This window comes from Erpetoichthys calabaricus, chromosome 10, assembly GCF_900747795.2.
Source record: "Erpetoichthys calabaricus chromosome 10, fErpCal1.3, whole genome shotgun sequence".
NCBI lineage: Eukaryota > Metazoa > Chordata > Cladistia > Polypteriformes > Polypteridae > Erpetoichthys > Erpetoichthys calabaricus.
Genome location: NC_041403.2, coordinates 142,284,475 through 142,306,433, shown reverse-complemented (window position 1 = coordinate 142,306,433; position 21,959 = coordinate 142,284,475). Strand labels below are relative to the sequence as shown.

At 41.7% G+C, this 21,959-nt stretch overlaps 1 protein-coding gene across 11 annotated transcripts in view; it reads right to left on the bottom strand.

Annotated features, from left to right (window-relative positions):
* ptprt (protein tyrosine phosphatase receptor type T) overlaps positions 1–21,959 on the bottom strand; it is a 651,792-nt gene that overhangs the window by 254,994 nt on the left and 374,839 nt on the right. For all 11 annotated transcript variants that reach the window (XM_028812019.2, XM_051932510.1, XM_051932511.1 and 8 more), the window contains exons 9-11: positions 20,944–21,053; positions 6,297–6,498; positions 4,818–4,920 (exon numbers count right to left, since the gene is read on the bottom strand). In XM_028812019.2, the coding sequence (XP_028667852.1) occupies positions 4,818–4,920; positions 6,297–6,498; positions 20,944–21,053 (415 nt within the window). The remainder of the gene's footprint in view (positions 1–4,817; positions 4,921–6,296; positions 6,499–20,943; positions 21,054–21,959) is intronic.

Here is a 21,959-nt window from a genome sequence, read left to right as displayed (position 1 = left end):
TTTCGATTACAGGCTTGAAGGGAGCCATCACCTGTTTCTGTAGACATGGGCACAAGGGCACCTCTCGGCCTGGGTAGATACTCACCAGTATACCGCACTATGACTTCATCCGTCTACCATATTAACCTTTTTTATTACACATTAACATTGATTCCTGTAGACAGGAGCTTAAGATCAGCTTTCATGCTAGGACACCTGAACTGTATATTACAACATCCATCTATTTTATTAACGTGATTTTTCCATTGCAAGGCTGCAAGGAGCTCCTGCAGAAATGTGCACCAAGCATGGCTGAGATGTTAGTGTCTTGCTAGAAACCTAAAGTAAATAATTCCTAGCTAAAGATGCCTCGTTGCTTGTTTTAAGACAACCTTAAAAGTTAGGTGGGTGAACACTCAACTTTTATTCCAGGGTCTATCAGGAGCCACCTTGGGCTTGAGTCATTGTGCCATTGTGTTAAAGATGAAGTGTGTTTACGAGAATCGTTACACAGAGAACATCATTCTGAACCCAGCGATGCAAGCGGCTGTCTTTTCATTCCAAGTTTTCATATTGCGCTTGTTGTCAATAATTACGTCCATCTCTGCCAAGTACATGGCACACAATTATATATAATTAGAGGAATGTATGTTCCTCAACAGAGTATCTCAAATTATCCACATCTCTAATTCTGCAGCTTTTCTAAGGGATAATTATTAATGATTGGAAAAGAGTGCCTTGTTGTTTTCGAAAATAATGGTTGCTACTATTTAAAAAAAAAAAAGAGTATTTTCAAAGCAGAGAGGTGGTCATGGAAGATGTGCTCAATTATGGTAGAATAACATATAACAGGAACACTTTGAGTCTGTTAGTCTGTACATTGAACCTGCAAAGTGAACAAAAGACGCTGCAATAGGCTTACTGTGAGGCCCTTAGAGCAGCACTTTTCCATGGACCAGGTGACTAGTGGTCTTGTAAACGGAACTGGAGGACAGTCTTACTTTTAAACGGGCCTTCCTGTCCAGTCTGCCACTGAGCAGTAGCAAAGGCTGCATGTCGAAGCCTTCTTTGTTTCAGGTTTCAAAGACATCAGCCTGAGTTACAAAGCCGGCTGAAGCACCCTCTGCTGGTTCAGTAACAGAAAACATCATTACCAGGGGGGGCCCTTCTGTCTGGCATCTAGTAAGCTAAAGTGGGAGTCCTGCAGCCTGGGAGGAACCTCATACTGACAACCTGTAGCACACAATCATAGCTATAAAACACAGGTGAGGGCCTCCTCCACACCTAACGTTCATTCAGAAGAGTGTGTAAAACATTATTAGCGCAATTCATGTGAATTTCCTTCCTGTTCCTGCAATTGTCGATCTCCTTTACGATGCCAATCAAAAAGAGCTGTCCAAAAGGTGCAAAGGTCAGAAACCAAATAAAGTAAGAAAGTGCAAAAAAAGAAGTGAAAGACAGGCTGTGCTTTCATGCCAGACAAATCTAAATGGGACTTCTCAATCTTATGCCTTTGCATACAAATTGCACTCATCTGAATGACTGCTTTTAATTCCTTAAAGCATTCACTGAGCTGACAATAATTCTTTTTTTCATTCAGCGGATGCTTTGAACCACGCCGAGACTTCACTCTGACAGCACTGATATCACTCTCTTGCTTACTGATGGTTGCATTTTCTTGTACAAAACGTTATTCATAAATATTGAATATGTTCCCCGTGCTGCCTTAAACAATACCTATTTAATAGGAGAAAGCGGTTATGGAGACAAAAGTGCAAATCTCGGCTTTCTTGTTCACGAAGGCCAGCACATCCGCATCTTGGGAATCCAGTCTTCAGTTCTCTGAGAGGGGTTGCAAATAAATAGCATGAAATGAATAATGTGTGCGTGTGTGTGTGTGTGTGTGTGTGCATGGACGGCTACAATACAGCTGCTTTCCTCACACTTGCTTTACTTGCGCATATCCAAGATGTAGAATGTGGACGAGAATCTGATCTTGACGAGAATCTTTTAAATCAATGTTTTTCAACCTTTTTAAAGCCGTGTTCCACTTTTTCAAATGTAAACGTCTTTGCGATCCACTCAATGATCCCCTTTGGTGAATCGAAAATGATTGTCAGGCCTGGGATTTGGAGGGCAGGATACCCCTGAGTGAATCGAAGATGATCATTAGTGACTTTATCCCAATTGGGGAATCAAAGACGATTGAAAGAGTGGCGGGTGGCGGGTTTGGCATCCCCCATGGTTAATTAAGTGCATCAGAACTGGGATCAGAAATATATCATGTGCCATTCGCTTAGGCAACCCACCACGACCCCTCACTACCATTACAAACAATAAAAACTCACGACTCACCGGAGGCATCCCATAAAGACCCAGTGGTTGAGAAACACTACTTTAAATTAACTTTTTAGATTGTGAAAAGGAATGGCTCTTTTTCACACAGTCACATGGCATTCAGCTGCCATGCTGTCACGCACGTGTACCTTGGGGAGAGCTTAAAGACTCTAGTGGTAGTAATTCCTTGCCCGTCCACGGGGTGGCACTGTATTTTAATGCCTCTTCTCTTACTCTCTCTCTACAGACTGGATGACTGCCACCTCTGACGTCACTTCCGGTGTCTGTCCACCTGGACCCACCTCTTCCCACCTGGCTGGCATTTAACCCCACTACTGGCTAAGATGGCCAGTATGATCAAAAGGTCAATCATGCTAAATGTTCCTGCTGTGACCAGGGAGTACGAGGTGGCAAGGTGGTTAATACTGCTCCCTCGTGGCTCCAGATTCCTAGATTAGAATCATGGCAAGGTCACTGCCTCTGTAGCGTTGGTGTGTTTTCCTCACGTCCACCAAACTTTTTTTTTGTGTAATCTGACTTTTCTTTCCATATGGCAGAACTGTGTGTTAGGGTACCTGGTGGATATAAACAAGCCTGGCATGGCTGAGTGTACCATGTGATGGACCAACTTCCTATCTAAAGATGGTTCTTGCCTAGCGTTGACGCTCCTAAGATTGACTGGTTGACTTGTAACTCTAAATTGGCCCCGTATGAGGCAATGTACTCTATAGTGGGCTACTGCCCTACCCAGGGTTGCTGTCTGCTCTACAGTGGTACAGTGATTAGTGCTTCATTGCCACAATTCAATTCAATTCACTTCAATTTTATTTGTCATTCAGCAGAACATCCAAGATGTGCTGCAGAACGAAAATACGATGCACAAGACATTAATAAAAACACATAGTTAAAATCAGCATACAATGAAATACTAAAATGCTTAATTTAAAAGACGAACGGCAGTAGGAAAAAAACTGTTTTTAAACCTGGTAGTTCTACATTTCAGGCTGCGGTACCTTCTGCTTGAGGGCATGAGGGAAAAGAGTTCAGAGGCAGGATAAGTAGGGTCTCTAGAAATCCGCACAGCTCTGGCCAGACAGCGTTGTTTTGCCAAATCTTGTACATTTGGCAACGGGGCTCCAATGATCCTCTCCACAGCCCTCACCACTTTCCTCAGTGCTTTCCAGTCTGAAGCGCTGCAGCTCTCCTGCCACAGAGAGCTGCTGCTGGTTAGCACGCTCTCTGTGGTCCCTCTGTAAAAAGTGGTGAGGACTGACTTACTGAGATGGGCCCTCTTTAGCCTCCGCAGAAAGATCAAGCGCTGGTGAGCTTTCTTGATGACAGAGGAGGTGTGCAGGGACCAGGTGAGGTTGTTCGTCACATTAACTCCCAGGAACTTAGTAGACTGCACAATTTCCACAGCAGTGTTCTTAATGTAGACCGGGATGTGTATCAGCTGTTTCTTCCTGAAGTCGATCACCAGTTCTTTTGTTTTTTCGACATTCAGTATCAGATTGTTTTTATCACACCATTCCACAAATGACTTCACCTCCTCTCTGTAATCCCCCTCCCCGTCACCTCGAATGAGACCCACCACTGTTGTGTCGTCCGCATACTTAATAATTTGGTTTGTGCTGTACTTGGCACAACAATCGTGGGTCATGAGCGTGAAGAGGAGGGGACTTAGAACACACCCCTGTGGAGAACCTGTGCTCAAGGAGATGGTATCTGATTTATTCTTTCCTACCCGTACGTACTGTGGCCTATCCATTAGAAAGTCCAATATCCAGTTTTGCAGAGGTATGCCCAGTCCCAATGGGCCCAGTTTGCTGATCAAATTCTGAGGGATGATGGTATTAAAAGCCGAACTAAAATCAACAAACAGCATGCGGACCATAGCATCTCTATTCTCCAGATGTTCCAATGAAAAATGGAGTGCAATAGATATGGCATCCTCTGTGGCACGGTTGGAGCAGTAGGCGAATTGGAGTGGGTCAAAATCGAGCACCCTGGGTTTTAATCCCATGATCATTCATTCTGTCTGCCAAGTCTACATTTTCTCATCATGTAAAAGTGAGTGTTCCTTTGTTTTTTCCCCACATAGCCAAAACATTTTCGCAATTAATAATAATAATAATAATAATTCATTACATTTATATAGCGCTTTTCTCAGTACTCAAAGCGCTATCCACACAGGGAGGAACTGGGAAGCGAACCCACAATCTTCCACAGTCTCCTTACTGCAAAGCAGCAGCACTACCACTGCGAAATGGCAAATGAAAGTACTGCTGAGCTCACTGGTGATACTAATGGGATACAAGAAAGTTTCTTTAGTGTTCACTTTAACTTTGTTGCATAGAATTGACCTGTTTTGTGCTGCAAGTAGATGTTCATGTATTGTATCACTCTCATACTCCCTTAATGCCAGTCATTGATTAGCACTCACATGATCCCCAAATTGAGAGCCCATTAGGACAGTCACACTCCTGTTCCGTATCCCTTACCTGACTGGAGCGCCTCGTGACTGGGCTGGCTTCAGCAGAATAGTAATGGTCGTGTCCGTCTCATTCAGTGGCGTGTCAGTATCGTACTCTGGCATCATTGGGGCTGCAGCAGGATAAAGAGATGGCATGAAGCAAAAAAGACAGATACATAGAAAGAAATGTGAGAATCTCAACCTAAGGTCAGACAAGTGGACCCAGCATGATATGGGCTGAGGTGGCAGTGCATGTCCTTGAGGTGGAAAGAGCAATACCTCGTAGAGTGTGTGACCTTCAACCTCAAATATCTGGCAGTCAGTCCCTCCATCAGGGTAAAGATTATGAAATCTTCACTAGGGGACCGAACTCGATGTTTACGTAGGGACCCACCTATTAACTCTGCAGCCTTCTGAAAGGCGTTAGAGTTCTAATAAGACACACGCTTACAGACTACTGAAATGCTTCTACCTGAGCACCAAACTCAACTTTGTAAAATAGCTCTTTAATGCCTCTAAGGGCTTTTGATCTGATTTTGTTCACTGTCACCCATGGCACCAATAGGACAAAAGTACAATATCTCGGAGACTCATTAAAATCACTGTAAAATGGAGCTACTCCACTCTTTGCTATTAATCTGTTTCCACCTTCAATGTTTTATTGATTGTATTGGTTTATATTAATGTATGTGTGTAGCTTAAAATGCAGAGCATATGTTGAATCTGTTGAAGATTCTGCTTTTATTATATTGTATGTAGTATTCAGGGAACACATTAACCTTTATTGTACATCTGTGCAATGGCAATAAAAGGCATTCTGTTCTGTTCTAATCTATGAAACACCACCATCTTGGTCCAACTCTGTGCTGGCGACATACTGTATATGGCAAGTGATGCTCACAAACTCCATCTTCAACAGCTCAAGAGTCACAGCATAGAACAAAGGCTGTAGATCAGTTTTGTGGGGTAACTTACCATGCACATGATTGTTTCCATTCAAACATGATGCATTTTGTGCTGATATTAACTAAGTTAGTTTCAGACATAAGTGACGCCAGTGTTACCCAACAGATGCCAACAGTCCCCAGTACTACTCAAGTCTCTCTAACTGGCATTGTCTAAAATGTAATTTTTCTGCTCCACAACTCTCAGCATCATCCATACATTTGACACCAATGCACATCTAAACAAAATAAACACAAAGGAAAATTTCTGTTTTTACCAAATGTATGCAACATGAAAATAGGAAAACTACATGAAAAAGAAAATACTGACTGCCTCGCTTCTCTTCTGCTCACACTCTGTCATTTTCCCATCTTTCTCACTGAGTCAGCAGGCAGTGTAATCTCTGGCCAGGCTTGGCCAAAGAACCAAAGTGAATCAATAGTAGGCGGCCTTTATGCTACCATTTATTATCTTTAATTTTTTTTTGAAGAAGCAGACCTGACCTTAACTGATAGACTTTAGCACAAGATGCCCATATACCAGCTGGTCCACATTCAATTACCAGATATCTTGGTTGTAACTCGTGTTGTGACCGGGGGACCAAATCCTTTCACTGTGCTGGCTTTGATGGTAAATGAGTACGTTGTACCCGGCTGCAGCCCCACAAACAGGTGATGGGTTTCATTACGGAGCTTGAACACCTTCCCATGCTGCTTCGACAGATCAGCTCTTGGGTCCAGGGAGAGGACGGCTGTGTAGAAAACCTGAAAAAAGAGAAAATGTATATGTGTGAATACGTGAGGCAATCAGAAATCCTGAAAGGAAAAAAAAAGAATGGTCACTTTCTGCTGGGATGTTAATTGTTCCCTTTGCCAAAATGCAATCTATTACAGAAATGCAATAAGTTTGGTATTTTTCAAGCCAAAGTTATTTCTTCACAAGCATGGTATGTATGCATTTGGCACACTAAATTGTGTTCTAAAGTGAAGTGTTTTCAATAAATAAATCAATAAATAAATAAGTAAATCTCTCTATTACAAAAAAAAATCTTGGAAGGGAGACTAAGGAGATGAGATGTGATCTTCTCGGAAGACAATTTGACATCAAGCCAGAGACACTTTAACGTCACACAAGACAACATTTTAAAACAAGTTCACAGACATCTAACCTAGCAGTTGTTGGAATGCTTTTGGCAGACACACTTCATGTGCTCCCAGCTCTTAAAACAATGACAAGCAACAAGCAGAACACACCGGCAAGATTTTTAAAAATTTATAGAAAATGCTTAACTTTAGAACATAATTTTGCCTGGAAAATATATACCACATTTCTGAAGAAATAACTTCAACCTGAAAAATACCAAACTTATCCTTTAAGATTATATGAGGGCAAAAAGGTTGCAGAGCTCTGTTGGCTTGAATTCAGTGGCCAGCCCAGTCTATCCATGTGGGAGTCTCTCAGATACTTCCCTGTCTCAAAGAAAACTCAATTACTACTTGATACAGAGCCGATAACAGTGTGTACCAACCCAAGATGCTTTACAAGTTGAATCAAATTGAAACAAAAATATCTGATTTATAAGGGCTACTATTGTCATGTTTATGGAGTACAGTGGAATTGTTACTATTAAAAGGTAGCAAATGAACAATAATAATAATACATTTTATTTATATAGCGCCTTTCCCATGCTCAAGGCACTTACAGAATATAATAAAGAACGGCAGTGTATACAGTATATAGCATTGTACAAACCAGATAAATAAATAAAGAAGATTAAGACAGTGAATTCTGGAAAAAAAACAGACAACATAATTGATGGTCTCGCACACACACACAGGTTACATTAGCATCTTGACAGAGAAGTAAACTGAGAGAAGGGTAATAAAGTCAAGTAGAGCTAAAAGCCTTCCTGAACAGATGAGTTTTGAGTTGTTTTTTAAAAGAATTCATGGAGTCAGCTGACCTGATTAATTTCGGTAGGTCATTCCAGAGTCGGGGCGCTATACAGCTGAAGGACCTGTCACCCATGGAGTGTAGATTAGTGTGGGGCACAACAAGATTGCCAGAATCAGAGGACCTTAGTGGGCGGGCAGGCACATAGTGATGGAGGAGGTCACTGATGTAGTTTGGTGCGAGGTTATTTAAGGCTTTGTAGGTTATTAGTAGGATTTTATATTCGATTCTGTAAGACACAGGGAGCCAGTGGAGACGGAGCAGGATGGGTGTGATGTGCTCGCTGCTGCTGGTTCGAGTAAGGACTCTTGCAGCTGAGTTTTGAATAAGCTGGAGCTGTGATATAAGATTAGAAGGGGCACCTGCCAGTAGGGCATTACAATAATCAATGCGGGATGTGATAAAAGCATGGACAAGTTTCTCAGCATTAGAGAAGGAGCGAACACGGGATATGTTATGGAGGTGAAAGTAAGAAAGTTTCTTAATGTGATTTATGTGGGCGGAATAAGAGAGGGAGGAATCAAAAATGACACAAAGATTTTTTACAGTAGAGGCAGGTCTGATGAGATCACCACCAAGATGGACTGGGAAGGAGCTCATTTTATTAAGTTGCATTTTAGTCCCAATTTGCAGGAGTTCAGTTTTATTGCAATTTAATTTTAAAGAGTTCTGCTCCATCCAGGTTTTAATTTCACTAAGGCAGGTTGTGAGCTGAGAGAGCTCTGATGAAGTTCCACTTTTAACATTGAGGTAGAGTTGAGTATCATCTGCATAAAAATGATAACCCAGTCCATAGCTACGGATAATATGGCCAAGGGGAAGCATATAAATACAGAAAAGCAGAGGACAGAGCCCTGAGGGACTCCTTGTGTGACCGGCGCTGAGCTGGATCTGCTGTTGCCAAGACTAACAAACTCTAGCCTATCAGTCAGATAGGACTTGGACCACAATATGACATTAGCAATAAACAAAAATGTAAGAGATGAATTACTTGTGGAGGAGGTGGAAGGATAAAGGTAGGCAGATACATGGAGGTGACTCACTGGGGCCCTTCAACTCACCCTACCCCATCTCCTTCGATGGTAAAATGTAGTGCAAAGTCTAAATGAATAACATTAACTGAAAGAAATGGAAGAACTTAATAAACACAAATCCTTTATTTTAATTTTCTGAAAACTGATTATATAAATAAAACAACCTAATAATTTATATAGAAATCTTTAACATTTAAATAAGTAAAAAATAAAATGCAAAATTAAATGTACTTGGTAAAGAAAAATGCCAATTCCACATCAAAATCTCTCTATTATAAAAGAAAATTTTGAGACAAGACAAGACTATTTCCAAGAGATTTTTTCAAGTCCCGCCCTCCTCACAACCATTTTAAACCACGCCCACAGTCCTCTCGCCTCTCATTGGTGTGAATGCTTTTGTCAGACACAGTTCCTGCACTCTCAGCTCTTATAAATTTTTACGTTTTCCTCACTGTAAGTTCCCAATAAAAGAAGACTTATTATGTCCAAATCTTATTGAAAAATTTCATCCAGAAGGGTTACCAACAGAAAAAATGGGTACACGGGCAATCCTAGCACCGAGAAACGATGAAGTCAAATGAATTAATGTGAAAACTGTTGATCAGTTAAATGCGTATCAATAGACTACAGTGAAACAGTTGTTGGTGATCGTGCGGAACATGAAAACATCAACTGACAATATCCCGAAGAATATCAACAACTGTTAACACCGTCCGGTCTTCCACCACACAAATTACTGTTGAAAGAAGGATGTATTGTATATGACAATTAACAAATCACAGGGACAAACGTTCAAAAAAGTCGGTTTATTTATTAGAGAGAAAGAAACGATATTCACTCAGTTATATGTTGTGTTGTCATAATGTAAGTCCAAACATGGAATCAAAATTCAATGCGATATTGATGAAAAGTTAATTCAAAAATTGTTTTTACTGAAGTTTTACAGTAAAAGTGTATATTTAAAAAGTATTTGCGTGTTAATTTCAATGCCAAACAAAATGAAATCGTACTGTATAACGCAACAAATACCTCTAACGCAACATGAAACATAATTTTCTTTCAATTTATTACGTTTTACTCTTTTTTAATATGGTTAATTACTCACTGTAATGTAAGATAGTTAGTTTTATTATGCATATGCAACAATTCCCATGAAAATAATAATCTGTTTAAATTGTACATCCACTTCACCATTCGCAAAGTGGCTAGCATGCAGCGCCCGCCTGGGGGTTGGTGAGCGAAGCGATTTAAAAAATTAATTAAAAGTCACATTAGAAATTTTTTTAAAAAATTGGGTAGTAAAGGTATTACTGTAACTTTCAAAATCAGTGTTTGTGGGCCTTGATTACAGTAAATGGAGCCATCATGTCCTCCAGGTTTAAAGAGTATGCAGTACAACTTCTGGTCCAGACTTTGGTCTTGTCATGTCTGGACTACTGCAACTCACTTTTGTGCTATCAAGCCGCCATAGATGGTCCAGAATGCGGTAACCCATCTTGTATTTAATCAGCCGAGATGGGACCATGCCACTCCTCTCATCAGGTTGCTACTTTGGCCCTCTGAAGAAGCACAAATTAAGTTCAAATCCTTGATGTTTGTCTACAGAGTAGTCAGTGGGTCATCACCTGAGTATATGGAGACACTGGTGAAGTGCTGCACTCCTTCTCACCCACTCAGGTCTGCCATTGAACAATGTCTGCTGATGGCCCCTCTGTGTGGTATCAAGCCTCAATTTCAGACTCTCTTCCTGTGCAGTTTCAAGTTGGTGGAATGAGCTGCCCACCTCCATCCGTACTGCTGACTCCCTCAATGTATTTAAGATGCAATTGAAAACCCATCGGTTCAGTGAATATTTGTCTAATTGATAGAGTAGAAAACATTTCTCTGTGATACTATATATTGCTGGTGAATTTGTTGTTAGGCTAAATTTAACTGCTTTAATGATTGTAATCCATGATTGTAAATCTTTTCACTTTTGGCAATCAACTTTTGCTACCTCTCCAATCGGGCCCAGGCCTAATGTCACTCGATTATGTTTACCTCTTTTGCAAGTCACTTTGGATAAAAGCGTCTGCCAAGCAAATAAATATAAATGTTAAAGCCCTTTGAATATTGAGCCCCAGTGAAATTAGAGATGGCTAATTAACTAACTTAGTTAACTATACACAGCGCCATGTTAACATGGCCATATTTAACTGAATGGACATTATTGACTCTTTCCTACTCATCACTGTCCTGTTTTTTCTTTACTTCCTGTTTTTGTTTTTTTTTGCTTCCAGATATGGAAATCCTCTTCACGATTTATAAAAATGGCATGGATTACATTTAACATTACTAAAAAAGGTAACATTCACAACAAACACTCTTGAAATTGGAGGGGTTTCTGAATATGTCGTGGTAGTGTATTTCTGGGTCCTGTAGATATTTTGTTGCAATGAGAACGTATCCTGCCTTGCCTATCCTGTCAGTACATCTCTGACTCTGTTTCGTCCATGTGGGCTTTAGAGTCACCATACAAGGGACACAACACCAAAGAAATGCTGATTTTCACACAAATGATGGTGTCCCCTTACATTCTGATTTCAGTCCATTGCATATTTTCTTTGTGTGCAGTCTTTATGATCAGCTTGAATGCATGATACAAAAATGATAATCACTTTCTCAACCTTTTCTTGATCTACTTGACCCTTATGAATTTCATTTCAACAATCCTACATTTGCTTTGCATTGCACCACGAAGCTCAGTATGCATGTTAGGCAGATAATTGCTACAAACTTTCTCTGTGCCTCCAATCATTTCCTTGGTGGTTCTGAAACGGGAACATGTGGGCTTCCATGTGCCTTATGCGTGGCACTACTCCTATTAGCTGTAGACAGGTGTAAACATTTAAATGTGCCCAGGCGATCGCTTCTCATTACCCATGACTCTATGTGCATTTGTGTGGCATGAAATTATTAATCCATTATTAATTAGCAAATTTATAAATGCGTCTTTTCTCCACCGCCGTTGCTATTTGAGCAAGCAGCCATGTCACCACTTGCGTAAAACACTCACAGAGGAAATTTAAACATTAAACCAAATAATTTAAACTGCTTGTAAAACGACTCTGTTATTTTATTTTGCTGTCTACACAACACAGCCCCAGAGGGCTGTAACGCAGTGTGCTGATTAAATAATAATAATACAGCTGCGCTGCACTCGCTCAAGCCGTCAACATGCCAGCCCATCATGTAGAAGACCTTTTCAGGGCAGAGTGTCGACAGTGTCTGTATAGATTGAGGGAGAGAGGCAGATAATAGGTTACCCCTTTAAGGTAAGAGGGGCGGCACAGTGCTTAACACTGCTGCTTCAAAGCCCCAGAGTCAGGCACAGATGTAAATCCTGGCATAGAAATTGTTCATGTCAGATTGGCACATTCTACCCAGGTGAGCATAGGTGCTCGCCCTAAAGACAAGTGTTTAGGATTAACTGATAACTCGAAATCTGTCTGCATGATCGACTGATGCTCCATCCAGAGTTTGTGGCTATTTCATGTAGAGTGCTACTGAGATAAGATTCTGGTCCCGATGACCCTGAAGTGGATTAAGATGGTTACTGGATGGCCTTTTAAAGTATGACGAGACATTATGATAAGCTAGAGAGTGACGGAGTAGCCAAACTACATCACACAACTAATGTAGTATAATGAAGCAACTTGCTTCTTGCACCTCAATGGTCTCAATGCAGGACATTCAAAGTCCAGGATTCTGGGGGCAAGAATTGAATGTAGCAAAAAAAAATGGAAATCCAACGAGCAGCATTCAGGGTCAGAGGGGCCAAAGGTAACCCTGGCAGCATTGGGTGCAAACCAACAATAGCAATAACATGAGGAACAGTGCTTCAATTGACCTCCCGTCCTTCCACTCCTCTAATCCCCTTTGAATTGTCCTCGTTATTTTGAATTAGGCAGGAATTTCATTCAGGAACCGGGGACTTTAAAGAAACTTGGGAAATTTTGTAGCATTCCCACTGCAGGAACCCATGTCATTTTTAGTTCCTGGTACTTTCCTGAAGGTTCTACTTCAGGACATTTACTTTTTGTTCAACTAGAAACTACAGTGAATGAGGCTTCAGTGGTAAATTGTGCTGATGGGTTGATGACATGCACTGGCACCATCTGACAAATCTCTTAGTAGTTTTGATTTTCGTAGAGTTATTTTGAACATGGAGAGCCGTACTTCGCACTGCATCACTTTAAATAGCCGCCATCCCGGTACACCATGCCACGAACTGCATCAAAGCAATAATCTCCCTGGGAAAGTCACAATCAGTCTTAAGCAGTATAGTGCGGGGATCTGCTGTGAACTCCCATTCGTGCCAACCTTAATAACACATCAATCTTTTTTGCACATTACATATTTTGCATATTTTGTTGTGCGATGGGAACGTAACACACAAAAGTGGCTTGGGACCACAACTGGCCCGGGGGCCTACAACGTATAGGAACAAATTGGATCCTGAAAACAAAGTGCCTGTGGTGGGAAAATGACAAAAAACATTCCATAAGCTGTGGAAGGCACAATATAAGGTGCACAGATTCTTTATTGGTCCTTGAGTGTAAATTTAACTGCTGCAGCAGCAACACAGAACATGAAGCGGACAAAATCATTGAGGAAAACATCAAACTCAGACTGCATCTAAGAGACCAGTGCAAGACATACACACTGTGCTTAGCATTCATATGCATTAGTCAGTTAATTGATCTTTCCTGATCATAAAGAAAGATAGAATCTCACTGGATTTAAATGGAATTTGCTGTTACTAATCAACAGAAAAATGCTGCACTGTGGCAAGGTGAGAAAAGCATTTGTAAGTATTGTGGTGGACGGCTGGGACCCATGCCCGGCCGGGATGCCCCTTTGACACTGGGACCGGGGAAGCAGCCATGGGATGCACACTACGTCCCCCGAAACGTGTAGTAGCAGCCCTCCTGGGTTACAGGTGTGGGACTTCAGGGCTCCGACCTGTTGGGCTTCGTGACCACCACCCGGAGGAGCTGCACGGCTTAACAAGCCTCTGTGGGCTGGAATGCAGCCACACCCAGAAGTGCAGCCTGAATTAGGTTAATTATCACCTGAAGCACTTCCATGTAGGCTATAAGAAGAGCCTGCAGCCAATACTCAGGGCACCAGAGTTGGAAGGAAGAGGACAAAGCTGCCTAGAAGGAGAAGGAGAAGGAGAAGGAGAAGGAGAAGGAGAAGGAGAAGGAGAAGGAGAAGGAGAAGGAGAAGGAGAAGGAGGAAGAAGAAAGAAGAAGAGTGTGTTTTTGGGTGTTTTTATTTTGGTGTGCTTTTGGGACTGTTTTAGGGCTGAAGAAAAATATATCTTTTTGTTTATTTATTCCTCTGCCTCCATTGTTAGTCTGTGTCGGGTTGACACCTATATAACGCCTTTTGCTACAGTATCCTTCTGGATAGAATTAAATACTTAACAGACCATTTCAGTCCCACGAAACACCTACAGGGAACTTTACCACTAGTGCGGGGCTGCTCAATGAATGTTCTGAAACAGGCCACCATGCTAATGAGAAATGAGGGATGAAAGAACATTATTGGCCCATCGACTGACTTTGTTCATCAAGGCAACAAATTGTCCATAGAGAATGGTGAGTATTGAGACTCTGAAGGCCAGTAAGTGCTTTATTAAACCACAGGGACTTAGACAGCACTGGTGAACATCTAGTATGTCATGGGAATACATACTGTATCCATGGCCTAGGTAGAAATAAAAACCGTCAGCCATCGGGTAACCTCCACAGCTAAAAGATGGATGAAAGCCGAGGTTGGTGGAGCACTCGCTATTCTAAAAGCCTTTGGCTTGAGCTTCCATTGCTCAAGTTCTTGAAATAACTCTGACCTTCCTGCTGATTTAGCCACAGTAAGGCAAATACTTTTCAAGCCTTCTTCCTGGGTAGTTTCACGAGGCTCATATTTATCTCACCCTGGCTACCTAGAGTTCCGGGATGCTGTGACTTTGCTTGCCTAGACCTCCCATTGTAAGTGGTGACTCCCTGCCCAAGGCCTGGCAGAGTTAGAAAACAGCTGTGCTTCCCTGGCTATGGCTCCCAATGTTACAAAAGGATGATTTTACAATGGCCAGGGTCTTTAGGTTGTGAGATTTTAGCGTATCAATGGTCCGAGCCAGGGTGGCCAACTCTGATCCTGGAGAGCCGCAGTGGCTGCAGATTTTTGTCCCAACTCAGTTGCTGGCTCTTGTTCAGAAAGCGGACGCCATTTGGTTGTTTCACAATAATTAAGATTAGGTATATAAGTAGGTTTCACATTTCTGTTATCATTTTAGCCCTAAAATAGTGACTTAACATGAGGGACCTATTTTATTGACCTTAAGGTTTGGGCGAGGAGAAGGCCGTCTCAAGTGGCATCCGCTTTCTGAACAAGACCCCAGTTGCTTAATTAGAAGCCAATCCTCACCAATAACGGATCTTATTTAATTTAATGACTTGTTAATGTTTTAAGTCTACCATGTCAGTTCATTCTTAAATCACAGATTTTATTTTCCTTTCTAATGATACATGTATCATCCAAGTGATTTGAAGCCTTCAGTGGATGAGTAATTTTCAGTTCTTCAGTTTCTCTTCAATTTCCTTCTGAGTACTTAATTAAACCAAATAGTAAATGATGAACACACGGGTGGAAATGGAGACAAGCTAGACGGAAAAATGCTGGTTCCTTTGTCATTTGCATCTTATTTCTAATAAGGAGACAGTTAAAACAATTAATATAGATATTTCCGACTAAAATAAGCAATTAAGGGTTCAAAATCTTAACAAGCAAGACAACTGAAATGAAGCAGAAAAATGTCACTCGAGCAATAAGTGCTTCATCAGCATGATTGCAGAATAATTTCAGCAGAATTATTTCTCATGAAGCAATTGGGTTGGAACAAAAACCTGAAGCCACCTCGGCCCCCCCCAGGACTGACACTGCTCAGCCCTGATTTAAAGGGTCTGAGTCTTAAATAGCCAATAAATTAAATGAAGTTAATTAGTAGCAAAAACTAGTCACAAATTAAGAAAATGGTTAGAATGAAAACCTGTAGCTACTGTGGCTCTTCAGGATCGGAGTTGGCCACCCGTAGTCTAAATCTTTAAGCAAAGTGTTATAAACAAATTTTAAGCAAATGGATATTAAGAGTTGATGCTGAGGAAGTGTTTAAGATTATTAAGAGAATTAGCACAATGAATCCCAGCTGTTAATTTAAAATAAACTCAGCATCAAGAAAACAGGGACACAGCAGGAAACGAGTTAAGGGCAGATTTCACATAAATCTTAAAATGGTTTTCTTCACGCATAAAACTACAGACATATGGAATAAATTACCAAGTAGTGTGTCGGAGTGCAGGTCTTTAGGGAACTTCAAAACTTGACTTGATGTTAGTTTGGACATCTGTAGGTGAATACGATGGATGAGCTTGTTGGACGGAATGGCTTGTTCTTCTTACCATTATTCTAAAACTCTAAACAGACTGGTGTTTTACAGTCTTGTCAGTGTGATATGAGACTGGAGTTTCCCTGATACGGAGTTCTAGTTTCCAAGTGCTGAAATAAGCTAGTGCTCTTAGGAATGGAGACGTCTGGGGAGACGTCAATAGCCTAAGATTCATAGAGTTATAGACTATAGTTATAGGCTTCAGCTTCAGTGGTCCAGAGTCCTCCTTATTACAGCTGACCAAGCCCCTCACTGACAGGGTCTCCCATTGTTAAACAGACTGGTGCTGCACTGGCACAGGACTCCAGGTGGTACAGGAGAATGAGGTTTCCCTGTACCAGGGCTCTAAGTATTGCAAAAGATGAGTGGGTAACTGGACCAGGGTTTTCAATATTAAAGGAGATGGAGGTTCACTGGTCCATTACATGAAACTTGGGCTCAAGCATTACAGGAGGCAAATAATTCACCTGCCCAGAGGTCCCAGCATTTCAGCCGGCTTGTGCTTCACAACCCCAGGGCTTCCATTGTTATAGCAGACCTGGTCTTCTTCAAATAAAGAAAGATGGTTGCTTTATTGGGTCTGGTATACCCATGCTGCTCCATTATGCCTTCCTAGTTTTGTTGTACATAAAAGCCAAATTTCGTGTTTGTCATTTTCTTGGGAAATGACTTTGCAGTTCTCACGTGAACAGACTGCTTAGTTTCAGGGGACAGCTGAAGTGACCAACATTGGAAGTCAGTGGTACAGGTGTTTAGAGCAGAAGGAGAAAGGAGACAGTGTGACCCCAGTGGCAGACAAACTCTGCCAAGGAGACAGAGAACAATGACTTCACCCTGTGGGACGGCTTCTGAGTAATACTTTCCTATATGCTTTAAAAATTGTCTTTACTTAGACCTGAATCCATAAAATTAAAAAGCCGTAACAGGCTTTTAGTGGCCCTTGAAACATGAAATGGAATTAGCGCAACTCCTTTCCTGCTCCCACACTAATGCCATAATCCCATGAAACAAATTTTAAAGAGATCAATAATCCATTAGGATTAGAGAAAAACTGGCAGCCGCTCTCGCCACATCAAAGTAAGTAACAATTTCTCTTGAAGTCGTGATTTAAAAATAGAGGATGTGCCTCTGCGCCCTGCCAGCACGGCGTAGCACTGCCACGTGGACACACCCATTCTCAAGGCGCCATTCATCTGTACCTGGAATGTAAGTCAGAACGGTGGAGTAAGTGGACGTTGAGACCCTCCTGTCACAGACTGACGTTACTAGTTCATGCACTATAAGGGGGTCAGAAGGAGTTCCACTGTTACCATTTGAAGAGTGGAGCGTGCTTTGTTTTAAAATCTTCCTTCGACATTTAGAGATATTACCACTCCACATACACTTACTTTCGCAAATGCAAATACAAATTCAACTAAAGTGTGCTTGGGGGAAAAAGTGTTCACCATGCAAATGGTCTATCATGCTCTCCAATTAGAAACACCCAATGGCTCTCAAGCAAGTCTCTATGAGGAAATGTCTGGACTCTCCAGTTGACAATATTTCTGGAGCAGCCTTATTGAGTGCTCCCTGAGGTAGGGATTAAAAAATGAACTACATGTTAATGTGAGACCTCAGCTTGAGGTCACCTTCAGAGGACTTTAATGGATCATTACTCTTTTCTGCACAATTTTCCCCTGGATCCATAAATCAGAGTCCGATTGCTTAGACACGACAGAATCAGTGTTTAACATGAATCTGCGAGAACAGATTCATTTTCCAGGGCTGAATGAGAACTGTAGTCAAATTAAAGTGTGGAGTATATAGAGCAGGGGTCTCCAACTCCAGTCCTGGAGAGCTACTGTGGCTGCAAGTTTACATTCTAACTCTTTTCTTAATTAGTGTCCAGTTTTTGATGCTAATCAACTATTTCCCTTTATTGTAATTGACTTTTCTTGAGACTCGGACAGCTGAATTGATTCTTTTTTCCTTAAACGGCACCTAAACATAAATTTGATGTGAAGTGAGCCAACAGATGAGCAACTAAGTTGGGGCCTCAAACTCCAGCCAACTTCACTTCATTCTGTTTCTTAATTTGAAGCCAATACTCGTTGCTAATTAAACCTGTTATTTAATTCCATGGCGCTCATTCTGCCATGGCAGACATTTCCAAAACTGTTGATTTTCTCTTTTAAGAGCACTGTCAAAATGTTTTGTGGACCAGAGCAGATTAACATTACTGAGGCCTTCACCTTTCTTTATTTTCAGTTATTGTGTGACGGATGCATTCAAGGTGGAGGTGGGCTTACATCAGGGATCGGCTCAGAGCCCTTTCTTATTTGCAATGGTGATGGACAGGTTGACAGACGAGATTAGACAGGAGTCCCCGTGGACTATGATGTTTGCTGACATTGTGATCTGTAGTGAGAGTAGGGAGCAGGTCGAGGAGACCCTGGAGAGGTGGAGATATGCTCTAGAGCAGGGGTTCTCAACGTCGGTCCTGGGGGCCCACTGTGGCTTCAGGTTTTTCTTCCAACCAAATTCATAATCAGTGACAACACCTGATAACACTGATCACAACTAATTAGCTGGTATTTTTTTTTCCTCTTCTCTTATTCTACATTAAGAAAGCGCCACAGCATGATTTTTACATTTATAAGACATTTAGGAATATTTCCATTTTTGCCAAAGATTTAAATGCTTAACCATCTTTTTTTTTATTGTATTATATTTTGCCCTTTCTCTGTGCAGTTTGCTTCCTTCATTGAATCTTAATAATGACAGAGCAGACAGCCAGGCAAACAACACTGAATAATCAAAGGCTGCAACTACTTTAGCGTTAGACCCACTAATTAGAAATTAATTAATTAATTAAACAATTAGAACACCTGGCAAAAAATAGAATTAAAATCAAGATGAAAATATTGTTAAAAAGAAAAAAAATACATTATTCCCATATAACTGCTTGGTGAATTTATATATATATATTTACCAAGCGGGTGGCACGGTGGCGCAGTGGGTAGCGCTGCTGCCTCGCAGTTGGGAGATCTGGGAACCTGGGTTCACTTCCCGGGTCCTCCCTGCGTGGAGTTTGCATGTTCTCCCCGTGTCTGCGTGGGTTTCCTCTGGGCGCTCCGGTTTCCTCCCACAGTCCAAAGACATGCAGGTTAGGTGGATTGGCGATTCTAAATTGGCCCTAGTGTGTGGGTGTGTTTGTGTGTGTCCTGCAGTGGGTTGGCACCCTGCCCGGGATTGGTTCCTGCCTTGTGCCCTGTGTTGGCTGGGATTGGCTCCAGCAGACCCCCGTGACCCTGTGTTCGGATTCAGTGGGTTGGAAAATGGATGGATGGATGGATGGATATTTACCAAACTTAGTTTTCTAATTTCTACATTTTTCCCAAAACACAGAATATGGCAAATAACATTTCACTTAATTAGCCCAGGAGTCCAAATAAAAATAGAAACTGGTTGGAACAAAAACCTGCAGCCACAGTGGGCCCCCAGGACCGACGTTGAGAACCCCTGCTCTAGAGAGGAGAGGAATGAAGATCAGTAGGAACAAGACAGAATACATGTGTGTAAATGAGAGGGAGGTCAGTGGAATGGTGAGGATGCTGGGAGTAGAGTTGGTGAAGATGGATGAGTTTAACTAGTTGGGATCAGCAATATGAAGAAGAGAGTGCAGGCAGGGTGGAGTGGGTGGAGAAGAGTGTCAGAAGTGATTTGTGACAGACGGGTATTAGCAAGAGTGAAAGGGAAGGTCTACAGGACAGTAGTGAGACCAGCCATGTTATATGGGTTGGAGACGGTGGCACTGACCAGAAAGCAGAAGACAGAGCTGGAGGTGGCAGAGTTAAAGATGCTAAGATCTATATTGTGTGTGACGAGGATGGACAGGATTAGAAATGAGGACATTAGAGAGTTGGCTCAAGTTGGACAGTTGGGACACAAAGTCAGAGAGGCGAGATTGCGTTGGTTTGGACATGTGCAGAGGAGAGATGCTGGGTATATTGGGAGAAGGATATTAAGGATAGAGCTGCCAGGTAAAAGGAAAAGAGGAAGGCCTAAGAGAAGGTTTATGGATGTGGTGAGAGAGGACATGCAGGTGATGGGTATGACAGAACAAGATGCAGAGGACAGAAAGATATGGAAGAAGATGATTCACTGTGGCAACCCCTAATGGCAGCAGTGGAAAGAAGAAGTGTGATGGATGCAGGTTGTTGTTTATGTGTTGGTACATTTTGTGTCTTAATATTGTTTGGTTGCTAATTAAGGAAAAAATAAATAATTAAGGTGCCTGAGTCTTAAGTTGTGCATCAATTATAATTAAGCCAAAGAGTTAGTTAGCAGCAAAATGTGGTCACTATTTAAGAAAAGGTTAAGAATGAAAACCTGAAGCCACAGTAGCTCTCCAGGACTGGAGCTGGAAACCCTGATATAGAGTAATGGAAGAACAGGAAGAGATCAGGAATCCCTCTGCAACAAGTGGCACCCAGAAGCCAAAGCGTTACGCAGTCCAACAGAGAAGAAAACTGATTAGTGGCCAGCAGCCCTGACCTTATTAACCTGTATTTATCGATACAGTCTAAAATGACTTTAAAGCACATTTTGGTGGCCAGTGATGAGTTTATGGTGGATGCTGTTTGTGTTCAGGGTAAGGGTGTATTTTCTCAGTGAGTGTCTTGTGATATTGTGATGCAAACTGGGCACACCATTCATAATAGATGTAATGTTTCTCAACTGCAGGGATATACCTCATAAAGAGTGATGATCCCATTGGTCTCATTGGGCTCCTTCCACTGCAAATAAATCTTCTCCTCAAAAGGTCCCCCTTGGATAGAATCGAGAGGCACTGCTCCAGGAACTGCCAAAAGAAAAAAAGAAAGAGAACTGAGACAGAGTTTCAAACAATATCCCAGGATGCCCCATGCCACTGGCTCCATCTAGTTTGGCAACAAGATACACCGATAAAAATGTGAGAAAGAAAATTTGAGCAGCATGTCAAGTCAAGTCAAGTCAACTTTATTTATAAAGCACTTTACATACGACAGCCGCTGACCGAAGTGCTGAACATAGGCTAAAATAAATTTTAAACAAAAACAAAATAATAAATAAGTAAAATAAAATACAATAAATGAAACTAATTAAAACATAGTAAACACAACTAAACAGAGTTAAAACAGAGTAAAATCAACTGCTCACACAGGATCAAACGCCAAACCAAAGAGGTAAGTCTTAAGAGCAGACTTAACAATGGGCAGTGAGGAGGCCTGTCTAATGTGGATCGGCAGTGAATTCCAGAGCCTTGGAGCCACAACGGTAAAAGTCCTATCCCCACTGAGCTTTCGCTGAGTCCTAGGCACACCCAGAAGCAGCTGATCAGCTGATCTGAGTGAGCGGGAAGGAGAGTGCATATGCAGCAGCTCAGCGAGGTAGGACGGAGCAAGCCCATTTAAGGACTTAAAAACAAATAAAAGAATCTTAAAATGAACTCTAAACTGAACAGGCAGCCAGTGCAGTGAGGTTAACACAGGTGTGATGTGCTCATTTTTTCGCGTGCCAGTTAAAAGGTGTGCAGCAGCATTTTGCACCAGCTGGAGCCGAGACAGGGTGGACTGGCTAACACCAACATACAACGAATTACAATAGTCCAGTGTGGTCGTGATTGTGAAAAAAAAATCTCCTTCTCTCCTCTCTCTTCCTTCTCCTCCTGCTGGCTTAAATAATCCTGTGACGGCTGTGATTGATTGATTGTAAACAGGTGTTTTCC